The sequence below is a fragment of the Apostichopus japonicus genome, chromosome 20 (genome assembly GCF_037975245.1).
Source record: "Apostichopus japonicus isolate 1M-3 chromosome 20, ASM3797524v1, whole genome shotgun sequence".
In the NCBI taxonomy this organism is placed as follows: Eukaryota; Metazoa; Echinodermata; class Holothuroidea; order Aspidochirotida; family Stichopodidae; genus Apostichopus; species Apostichopus japonicus.
The window spans coordinates 17226565-17239157 of record NC_092580.1 but is presented as its reverse complement, the minus strand read 5'-3'; the positions used below and the strand labels follow the sequence as shown (position 1 = coordinate 17239157).

At 36.6% G+C, this 12593-nt stretch overlaps 1 protein-coding gene across 1 annotated transcript in view; it reads left to right on the top strand.

Moving 5' to 3' along the window:
• The window catches only part of LOC139960937 (MAP kinase-activated protein kinase 2-like), a 34296-nt gene that overhangs the window by 806 nt on the left and 20897 nt on the right, over positions 1-12593 (top strand). Inside the window, exon 2 of the mRNA XM_071959656.1 lies at positions 658-739. Within this exon, the coding sequence (XP_071815757.1) occupies positions 738-739 (2 nt within the window). The 5' untranslated portion in view covers positions 658-737. The remainder of the gene's footprint in view (positions 1-657; positions 740-12593) is intronic.

The following is a 12593-nucleotide window of genomic DNA, read 5'->3' as shown; positions in this document are numbered from 1 at the left end:
TTGAAAGAGTGATAATGTTGTTAAATATAGAGGTTGCTCTGAAGTTATACTCTATAAGGTAGTTGTTCAATACTGGTGTAATGATGAATGAAACTGATAAAAAATGAAATTTAATTGCCATTTTTAGTAATGACATTCAATAACGAAACCAAGACTTTACTATTCATTATTATTACTAGTGCAGTAGTGCTTGATGTGAGACAGAGGTTGACATGTCACCTCATTTGTATTTTGAGACGTTTATTTACAAAGACAGCCAATTTACAGGGTTTTTCGTATCTTGGTTAGTAGCAAATTTTGATTCAAAGCCTGTTTTTATATCTTGCCATATGCCTAGAATTAATAATACTTGCAATAATTGGATGGAGGTGAGGAAAATTATGTGTATTTGAGACATAGAGAGAAGAGAGCAATCCCACATTGGTACCAATGATGACTTCTACAGTATTCCACTGAGCATAAAATGCACACTATCTTAGCATTGTTTGGCCTTGGCAGCAACAGTAAATTCAGTAATGTCTCAGACTGTATTTTTGTTGTTTTTCTACTAAACCTATTTTGGAAAGAGGAGAAAAGTATATAAAATGTTCACATTTGGAGGAGAAAACAAGAAACATTTTGAAATTATGCATTGATGTATTTTAATTGTCTTCACAGAGGATTTTAGGCAATACCTACAGTACATCTCAGTTTAATCATTTCTGTTGGGTATACATTTGAAGAGTATCCCTACAAATATGTAAGTGGCTTTTTGCTTTCACATGCATTTATTTATTCCTTTGCTGTTCATCCAAATACTGACTTGCCTTGTTGTTGTCCATGCGACAATCTCAGTGCTACAGGGTCCTACTGTAACATACAGTATGGAGAACGTTGTGCACCCTGTACTGTTGATTGAATGCTTGAATTTATGTCGGTGGTGGTGGTACAGTACAATGTGTATGTCACCGCAGCATGTGTGCATACTTGATATAGTGTTTGTGTGTGTTTGTGATCCGTTTCCCTCTCTGCTTGATATATATTTCCAAGCTTTCATCAAACTTACGTTCATCTTTCGATTCTCGTTTCCTTCCTTCTACACATCAGAACTCTCATTTGAAAGCTATCTATTACAGCACAATTTTTTTTTTTGTATTTTGTTGTTGCTGCAACTATCCAACTAGTTTTTAACACAAAAGTTTACTTGAAATTTGGTTGCCTGTTGCATTCATGCGTGGTATTTGTATAGGGACTGTGCAGAATTTTGGATGGTGTGACATTCTAATAGCACACAATAACTTTTATGGCAATAAAATTCTGAGAAATAGGCTTTAAACTTTGAAGTAAACCAACAGCAGACAAGGATTGGAAGAACAATTGATGCATACAATAACACCATCAGTAGGTTATGTGGTTGTACTAACAATACAACATTTCTCTAGAAGTAATATTACTGTAGACCAGTGAGTCGTAATACTTTTCACTAATAGCATTCCTAAGAAATTGAAAAAATAACAGGGAAGAAAACTTGATGTATACAATAACATCATATATATATATATTCAGTAGGTTATGTGGTTGTACTAACAATACCAGGCGCGTATCCAGGATTTTCAAACCCGGGAGGCGCGAATTACTATCTAAGCGGAGCGCCACCATCGGTTGGCGCGCAGCGTACAAGAAAATTTCTTATTTTGATACCCCCCAGATCACCGGAAACGGCACTTCTCTGGCTTGAAATGACCAACCAGATGTATACTTTTTGCCTGAGAACCAAGTATTTCCTAAAAGTTTTTTTCCATCCATAACCTTTTTGAAGATTGTCAACCCGGCATGTCATGTTCGACCTGATCGCATATCCTGTGGGTCTTTGCTTTTGTAGGTGATTCTACGTCGCGGCCCTCAATACCCGTCAGCCCCACTTTTCAAGGTTTTAAGCCCCATATTTGTTCAGAATTTGAAACTTCACATTTCTCGTGAATAAACTCACTTGAAAACATACCCATAATGTTGTACAAAATTTCATCTATGGACAACCAATATAGAAAAACTTCCTTCAACCCCTAACAGACCGGTCAAAATTGCACGAGTAGAGGGAAGTGTGATGCAGAATGTTGGTCAGAAATTTTCGAAAATTCAGACACAGTTAATTTATTGGTGTACAAATATTAAAACCTCTTATAACGGCTATTATAAAACTTGGTTGAAGGAAATGAAAAAAATAGCATATATTTCCGAAACCGAACACTACACACATAGGCGTAGGAGGCGCGGCGGCAGTGGCGGAGCTAGGGGTATTGGTCAGGAGAGGCGAGAATGGTCTGTAGGGACGCTTTCGACACTATCTAAGCGGAGCGCCACCACTGGTTGGCGCGTAGCGTACAGAAAATTTTTGAGTAAAGATACTCCCTAGATCGCCGGAAATGACCCTTTCCGGGCCTGGCTAATTTGCAGATAACAAAGAATAAGGTGTCATCGCCAAATTACACCAACAAAATGTGAGAAATGTCAATAAGTAGATGAGAGCGCAATAAAAAGTCAATAACCTAGAATAAGTAAAAAGTGGTAAAGAGCTGAAAAAGTTTCCAGCAGTCCATTTGAGTCCGTCGGGGGGGGGCATCCGCCCCTGACCGTATGGACGCTCCGCCACTGCACGGCGGGGGTGCAGCCCCTAATTCGCCATTACTAATGTAAAAGAGAATTTTGACATAATTGGACCTCCATGCATTTTATACATCTACATGAGACATGTCGCTGTTTACATTAGCATCCCGCGATATACTGCGCAATTTTAACGGACCATGATGGCATGCGATGTAATAACCGATGCTTGCTTATATGATATTGACATGAGCACGTTGAACGCGCGCTTCGCGCGCGAAAATTTTTGGTTGTTTTTTTCAGGCAAGTCGGACAGTTTTGAGGCTTTTCATCCTGGAACGCCATTTTCATGCTCACTGATATGATGTGATATCTGCTGTTTGCGTTACAAATTGGAACAGGCGCGTAGCGAGGAATTTGCCAAGGGAGGGGCGAAGCCTGTAGGCAAACTATCTAACCGTAGAGCCACCATAGGTTGGCGCGAAGCGTTCAAGAAAATTTTGGCCGAAAATGCCTCCCAGATCGCTGGAAATGGCACAACCCAGGACCATTTGTTAGCGCGAAGCGTACAAGCAAATTTTGGCCGAAAATGTCTTCCAGATCGCTGGAAATGACACTTCCCAGGCCTTGTAAGTTGCATCTAAGCACTTTCTATTTTGAAATTACTTAGCGATATCATTTAAAAAAATGCTAAATGGGGGGGGGCGGGCGGTCGCCCCCATCCCAAAAATCGTCATGTTCCCCGACGACACGGTCGAGTTCGAGACCAGCCACAGTTGGTTTCATAGCACAATTCTACACACGCGTTATGATAGACCATATATAGTATATATATAGATCATTAGTGAGAGAGGAAAATGGAAACGTTAAAAAATGGAGTTGTCGGTGTAAGGGGTAGGGTGAGTCACACTTTTACGAAATCATTGATCCGTCACTGGCTACCCTTCAGCGCTGTAATGATGTCACTGTTCCTCTTTCTCTTCGCGTTTTTCTTTTACTCCCTCCTTTTCTCCTTTTTCTCTCTTTCTTCTTTTTCTTTTCCCTTCCTTCCTCTCCTCCTCCTCTTTTTTCCCCTCTTTTTTCCTTTTTTCTTCCCTTTTTTTTTCTCTCCTCTTTTTCTTACCCGGGGGGCGCGCGCCCCCAACGCCCCCCCCCTGGATACGCACCTGAATACAACATTTCTCTAGAAGTAATATTACTGTATACCAGTGGGTCGTAACCCTTTACACTACTAGCATTGTTTAGTTAGTACTTAGGTTACTTACCTTTTCCTGAGTACAGTATCATACTATACTTTACTTTGGTACATAATTTTCTTATTTATTCCTCCCCAAAAAATGTGGAAATAATATTGTGGTCATGGACAGAACCTTAAAGCTGAGATGGATTGGTGACATGCTAGTGATAGCAACAAATGTACTTTTAAAAAGCAAGACAAATGTATTGACAAAACATAATCTATTTAAAATGACATCATCCAAAACTGAAGTGAAACTATGCATTACTTCAATGGTTATACAAGTGAAACACTTAAACACATTGAATTAAATCTGTTGTAATGATAACTTTCTTTATTGGATTAAACAGATTAACTTCATAATACAAGAAGGAGCAGCAAATCAGTTGTAACCACATAGACCCTGTATGGCGAATGTGAGGTTTATTCAGTCTTAGTCAGAATGGTACAAAGTTATATACTGTACTCGACATAGCATGCAGTTTTGTTGCAAAATGGTTTGGAAACTTGTAACAATTTTTAGCTTGCAAATGCTAACATTTTATGGTCCCACTGACGACATGTGCACCTGAGATTCAGTGGTATTGTATGTCTTACGAAATTTCTGATATGTCATCTATATGTGATCATGAATGACTGCTAAATGTTACTTGTTCATGAATCATACAGAAATCTGAGATTTGGTATTGTTGTACATCTAGGATCTGTGGCAACCGTCTCTATTGATCCAATACAGTATAAGAAAAGCCATAATATTTGTGAAATGTTTGTATTTTTATTTTTATTTTTGTATCTTTGATCAGCTGTAGGTCAACTTAACTGGAACTTCAAACATTAGATCACATCTTTCCACTTTGTTGTTCATGCACATGCTATTTGACATTGATCTTGTTTTCTCACACTGTGTTTCTTCATTCATCTTATTTTTCTCGGAGCCATGATCAGTTATCAAGATTATTCCGTTTCTACTGTACTTTAAAAAGAACAATTCATCAGAAAACCCTCAGAGGATAACATAGCACCATGAAAGCAAACAAGATTTAACCCTTAATAGTTTGTGTTCCTAACTGATTGGATTTGCTTCCATGAAACTTTGTCAGAAATTTCCACCAAATGCAATAATCATCAACTTTTTGCAATCACTCACTCTCACTCACATTGTTTTTATAATAAGATTGTCATAACTTTGATATGGAATATTAAAGTCTAGAGAGTGATGGATCACCTTCACATTTACCTGCATCTAAGACAAACCTTGGAATCAATTGGTCTTGTGTGGATTATTGTACAATTACAAAGTAATTTGTTTTACGCTCGTATGATTAATTACGAAGCAAACTTTTTTTGATATTTGAAACCGGAAGGACAACCCGACCTACGATGAAAGATTTGTCAGTGTAGTATATTTTAGAAGGCAAGGCAGCAAATGCTGTTGTATCTGCACTAGAGAGCTCCGAAGTTTCTTTCCAGAGCCTCTAGGATTGGCTTCAGACTTTACCACACTGTATGTAGGACACACAGTACTACTGAACATATGCGATGAATTACAAACAATTAAATTTATTGAAGCAAAAGCTGTCATGTTCTGAGAAGTGGAATTATTGCACTTGTTTTAATTTAATAAATAATAGGTAGCTGAAGTTCCAGACCATTTTTGTTTCCCTGTGTCTCTGATTTTGTGAATTAAATATCAGAACAATTGTCCGCCATGTTTTGGAGGATGTCTTGGCTGGTTCGTTAGGTCAGGACTGTTTCTTTGAATCATTCTTTCCTTGTGTGCCTTATTCACTCTCTCTTATCATCTACACTCTACTGACCTGTGCACTTTTCCATCTACAGTACAGTATCTTGGCTATCAAATGGTAGTTAAGATGGTACTGTGTATCACTTCTCTGCACCCTCCAACCTTTGACCTACTGTACGACCAGGTCATTGTGCAAGTTTTCTCTTTCACTGAATCAAGTATTCGAAAAAATCTTTTGATGTGCGCCCTTATCTGGTCATCTGCTTCATTGATTTAATGTTTGTAAGAAAGTTAAAATTGAACCGACATTACTATCTATCCTTTGCAATATGTTGCTTTCATTTGATGATTACAGACTATGTAATTTCTTTATCTGGGATTTGGGTTTCAACTTTCAAGTTTGTTCAAAGAAATTGAAAAGTTGAAACATTGTTTTTGTTTCGCTTCCTCGAGTCATCAGTTGGGCTCACCAGAATGAGTCACTGGAGTTAATTAGTAATCGGCATTCCGGCTTCCCACAGGGACATAAAAAAGACACATTTTTTGAAGTAACTAATGAACTCAATATCGGCATAGATTTTGCCCCCCGAAATACTTTGTGCTCAAACTGTTTGGTATGGTATAAACACCTCGCTCAAAGTTGTAAGCTTTCTTTTTAATTAAGAACTTGACTGGTTGACAGCTTCATGGTCTTTCATAATTTAGTGCCATTTCATCCTTCACGATGACAGTGCACCCTTGGCATGGCATTTATAAGCGCTAAAGTGCCTGACCTGTGCGAAAGGTTTCTAGGTATAAGTTGTTAGTAACACAGATTTCAGAACTTTAATATCTCGGCAAACACTTCATGGCTGTGGCATTTCATGGCTGTGGCATACAGTACATAGTGCCCCAGGCCCAGGTGTTCAAAGTTTCAAAGGGCTAATACTCCAGCTGTGTACAAGTAGCTGCGAGAAGCCGCCATGCTATGAGGTTGGTGAATCAGGGGGAAACTGGTTATATGGAACCCTGGAGTGCTTTTTACAGTTCTTGGAGTTCCATCAAATTAAATTTGGTCAAAGTACAGTATTGGAATATACAATTGAGGAAAAAAACATTTTGCTCATTTCGATATATATAGGCAGTGCACGTCTGTCGAATGAGTGATCGTACCACAAAGTGATTCTACTCGTCTTCTGCCACATATACTGTAATGCTCACTTACCTGTCCCCACATTACTTGGGCATTGCCACTTTCCATGATCACTGGCTGCAATTTTCTAATCTACATATTGTGTATACAATAACATATAAGGTAATTTACCGTATTAAACCTTGTTAAGTATCATACACACACACACACAAACATACAAAACAAAACCTAAACAAGAAACAAATTAATAAAAGGAAAGTTCTTATATTGTTATAAGTACTATACACCATTCATCAGAAGTAAGGTTTGTTAGCCATATATTACTGTGCAGTATACATACTGTAGTCCTACAATGTAAAATATTACAACATTACTACATCATAATAGTATTACATGCATGCTGTTTGAAATTGAGCTATTTCTCTTATGCGTAGCCTGTCTATCTTATGGATTCATTTCTTGGAATTTATTATATTGGAAGTGGTTTAGACTGTCCCTTTTGTTCCATTTCCTGGTAAGATCCTGTAAATATCTGTACTCTTCCCTTTGGTTTGAAGGGGACATTAGAGCGTCTGTTGACAAGGAAGCAGTATAATGACAAGGAAGCAATCTTAAGTTTCCAAGTCATTTCCCTTCATGTGCAGTATTACTATTTTTGTTTATTGATAATGTCAGATTAAAGGCAAATAGTTATTCAAAGTAAGTATATTTCGAGGGATAATTTGTCATTTCTGCACCAGAAAAAATGAGACAATGCTAAACATAGCAGGACATAGCAAAGATAATCACACAGGAACCAAATGAATTCCTAACAGGCCAAAATTCAGAGCTCTTCTTCAAAACTGCTACACAAAATGGGAAAACCAAATTTTCCGCTGAAATTTGAATTAACAGGTTCATACTAATATAGACTATTTACTTACAATATGTGTATCAAACAACCTAACCAAGCATTTATTCCAGTGTTCTTTGTATATTAGCACACAGTACATTGTGTTTAACACTGTTGTAGGCAAGATTACATTGTGAAGTTCTACATTTATCTCTACATATATATTCTACATATTAGATCAATGGAAGAGGTGTTTATATATATATATCCTAGAGATGTCTTCATTACAACAGCCTGCAAACTTTTTATCCCTGTATCCTCCATGAGGATTGAGCCACAACTCACCAGATATCCCCCCCTCACTGCCCTCTCAGAATAGATGCACTGGATCCATGAAAGGAAGAGGTTGGACGATGGGCATGATGTTGAGAAAGAAAAATCAATCACCTAAATCAATCTGCTTTGGAAATCTCCGAAAATTGTACCCAAGATAAATGTGCCGTCATGTGGAAAAATCTTGCAGCCCAACCGAACAAAATGTTCTTGGCCCACTTTTGGGTCACGTCCCATAGTTTGCTGACTGCTGTTGCTTGATTTTACGAACATTGCTGTTTTCCATGTACCTCATCTTTGAACTGACGCAGGGGTTTATACCGTATATATAGTAAGTCTGTAAGTCTCTGCACAATTTAGTTTGTCACTTTTGATACACATTGCGTGCAATGACGGACAAAATATCTCATCTTGAATCACTGTGTGAAAATCACATGTGGCTGGATGTGCTGTCGGTTCGAGGTTTTGGTTGTGATGGTTACAGAGTAATAAATCTATCCTTCTTTGTGTAAATCAAGATATGATGATGAAATTTTACATGAGCTACCTGTAAGTCTGTCCTTATGTTTGAGTGATCAATCTTTCTTCTTTTTTGGTCTGTTTGCTTGTCTTTCTTTTTTGTTAGGGGTGGGGTGGGGGGGGAGGTAGTTGGTGGAGAAGGTCTGTTTTCCTTCCCTGAAATTACACAATTCAAAGTATGCTTTCAACAGTTGCAAGCTGTAGAATTATCCAAAACGTGAGTACAGCATGCTTTCAATTAATTTCCGAGGCCCTCGTGTTATACATAATCAGGTTGCATAATTTATGTGCTGCAAGCAATTTCCTGAAATTATGGTCATTATTTTTTCGGTACAACAGTGCAGTAATGAAAGATTGTATTCGCCTGGATTAGCAGTGTATAATATTGAGGATTTTACTTTTACAGCTACTGTTGGGAAAAAATTCTGAAACAGATTAACAATATCAAAAACTGTGAAATTAATATGTATTTATATAAAATAAATATGATCCAACCTTCTTTGTTCAATATCACATATTCCTTTTCTTAAAAAATATGTGAAAAGTGAATCATTTCCTCAATCAAAAACTTGCAGAAAATGCTGTATAACTTGTAGCTTAAATCTGCAGTACTTACGTACTTACACAAACACTGTATTGTACATTGCAAAGTGATTCGACATAAAAAAAAAAAATAATAATGATAAATAAACACTGAATGTCCTTGGTTTAATTAAAAATTCACTATCCCCATGTGTGAAGGCAAGTTGAAATTTATCCTGTGGCTTGTATTTGGTTGCTATTGGAGATGCAGTCTAAACTACGTAAGTTGTCAGTAATTTAAATGTGTGATTTACTATCCAAATTCCAGATGTGCATACATCATACTGGCACTTATGCTAATTAGCCAGATGCACAAGCGTTAAAGAACGTTAAAATTTCACTTGTTTGACGACTAAAAAACCTGTCAAGGTTGACTGCATATACAGTATCTGTTGACTGCAGTATTGCACTGATGCAATCCTGCAAAAACTGTGTAAATTGTAAAAATTAACAGAAACTTTTCAATTTCCATTTCCTGGTTTAGAGAGTTGTATTTGGAAAGATAACAACTTTTGTGACAAAGTAAAGTGTATACAGTGTTACCATACTGTAACTTCATCACATTTTGCATGGATGTGAGTACCATATCTCAATTGGTGCAATCATTCTCCATTCACAATATGACTGAATCTTGTCAGAGGATCCATATGGAGTTAGAACCGCATAAAATTTCGCTTTAAAGAACCAAAATTTGAGAAACCAGCAACATAGATCAGTCAAAAATGTTGTCTTACAGTTTACGCTGTGTTGCTCTTTCTCTTTAGTCTTGATACTTACAATTAGCTTTGGCATAAAAGGTCACATGTATAGTAATACTTCTAATTGTGCTAGAAGTCATGGTCACTCATTGCCATAATTCAACAGGCATTTTACTGCCATTGGAAGCCATGTTTACCCTTATAGAGACAAGTTCGTTGTCTCAAATAACTTCCTTCTCAAATTTATGGGAATATTTTTGGAATATGCAAGCCCCAGAAAGATTAGTTTTATCTTTTTGGCAATACAGTATTTATCACTGTTGTTAACCTGTTGTAGCGTACAGTATGCACTGTACTGTATAATTGGACAGGTTCACTAATATTGCAAAAGTCCCAATTCTTTACAAAATAGTATCTTTTGATCTAGGAAGTATTCTAGTGTAAGTATTTATCATTATAAGTCCTGAAAGGAAATTGTTGGAAATTCCCATCTCTTCCCCTTGAGAATTTGTTGAATAATTATAGTGTCATACAGAGGTGTTGAGACAGTATTAGCTTAAATGATATTAATGCATGTATTGTACAGTATATACGTATAGTGTAATAGTGTAACATTACACACGGACTGTGCTTGATATTAGTTGCTTTGCCAATACACATTATATATCTAACTATATTTACTTTTGAAAGTATTTGAAACAAGTAGTGCCTAGAATTGATTTTTCAGCTTACATGAAAGACAGGATTAAATGATACATCATTATATTATACTGGAATATAGTAATGAATATTCCATAATTAACTCTGAAGTATATCAGTCCCCCTAATAACTGAAACTTGATCAGCTTAAGTTACAGATCTACAGTATGTGGGTACAGTAATGGAAGATATGCATACATGTACTGTACATATTTAAAGTTCTTATCTTTCCATGGAAAATGCAACCACATGGTCTGCCTTTCAACTCTGTTAGGAAAGGCAGACCTGCACATATGAGGTGAACATGTCGCTGTAAGTACAGTAGATACCCATTTCCACACAGCCCTCTATCGTGCACTCACGCACCACAAATTCAACCTTACATTGTTAACTAGCAATTAATGGTTCGTATGATAGTCATAAATCACTTTACTTAAAAATTTAGCTAATACTGCCTTTTTTTTGGTTTTGTATTTGATGTCTTATTTAAATCACACATAACAGTATTAAATGTGCTGAAAAACATATTGCAAAAGATCAAATTAAGACTACAAATTGATAAGCCATATACATGCATACACTATAATCTGTTGTAACACAGCAGCATCACTATTACAAACTAAACTATAGTAATATAGTACGATACGATGTGCTGTAGTATAACACGATAGCATCACTGTTACAATCTACAGTATGTGTGTGATACAGTAATACAAAATTTACTGTTTTAAGTTGTATCACAACAGCATTAACCTTTACAATCTATGGTAACATAGTACTATACGATGTGCTGTAATATGTAATAACACGATAGCATCACTGTTACAATCTACAATATGATACAGTTATACAAAATGTACAGTAATATGTTTTATCACAACAGCATTACTGTTACAATCTATGGCACTGTAATACAGTTCTACAAAGTGTACTGTAATCTGTTTATACCCAACAGCATTTTACTGTTACAATTTTACCATTCAGCAAATGTATATACTGTATTTTATATCGTTACTGCTTTTGGTACCTATTTCATTGTTTGAATATGCATACTGTATTGTTAAGTAGTATGGGTTTAGGAATGCCCAATTTTTTCTATGGTCTGGGAATTATGCACTAAAAGGCAAAATTCACAATGTAGAAAAATATACATTTCTTTCTATCCCAAAAAGAGGATGTAATCTGCACTGATTTATGTAAACAACAAATCACTTGGATTGAGCAATCCTTATTCAGTGTGTCATAATTTTAATTTGTAATTGAAAACTGTTAAAAATCCACTGTACCATGACCTTCGACAGGTTTGTTCAGTTACCCAAGCACACCCAAGTTTGTGTGTAAGGTTAAATCAACACTTTTCAGTTCAACAGTCACTGTTAGATATCATGCAGAACCATCGATCTCATCAGCCGTTATAACTCCTAGCTGGTTGGATTCTGTTGTTGCATCAGTGATGATCATATCTTTATTTGATTAACGTGGCTTTCATACACCAGAAGCAGACGTCACATTTTCACTCCTTGTTCGGCATATACACAATTTTAGTGACAATCTCAACTCCAGACATATCTTCTGTTGATCCTTAACAAAAAGCACTTAGGGCAGAGCAATTGGATTTGTACGTTCTGTAATTATAGATATATACTGTACATGTGTTACTGGCAGATCTATACTGTGTTTGTTTATAGCAGTAGCAACAGCATTTAGTGCACTGGTAATAATGCATGGAACAACTTGGAACAGTAGCCAGGTTTCATAAAAGGAAGGGCCGTAGTTCTTGATGATAAATCTTGCCTGAAGATTTTCCAATGGGAATGATGTGCACGTGGATGTCTCACCATTTGTCTACAGTTTCCTAGAAATCTTTGTCATTACATCTGACTTGTAATTAATTTTCAACGAACCGTAGAATAGATTTGCACGCATCGAAGCAAATCACATGTACAGTATTGCCATTGACTGTGTGAACAAAGATTGTACATTTTGTGCAAATTTACGACTGAGGATTTCGGTCTTTCTTAGTGCAGAAACTTGAGTTTCACCAACATCATTAAATTGTAAACACAATTGTGAGTGGCACAACTCTGGAATTGGGATCTTACAGTATATGAGTGGTGGTGATTCATGAGTCTGGAATAACTGACTTTATAGTTCTATGCATCCTCAACCACAACTGATACTTTTATACTCATAGGATGTAATGTGCTCTGATACGGGACAAGCGCTCTTTAATTTAA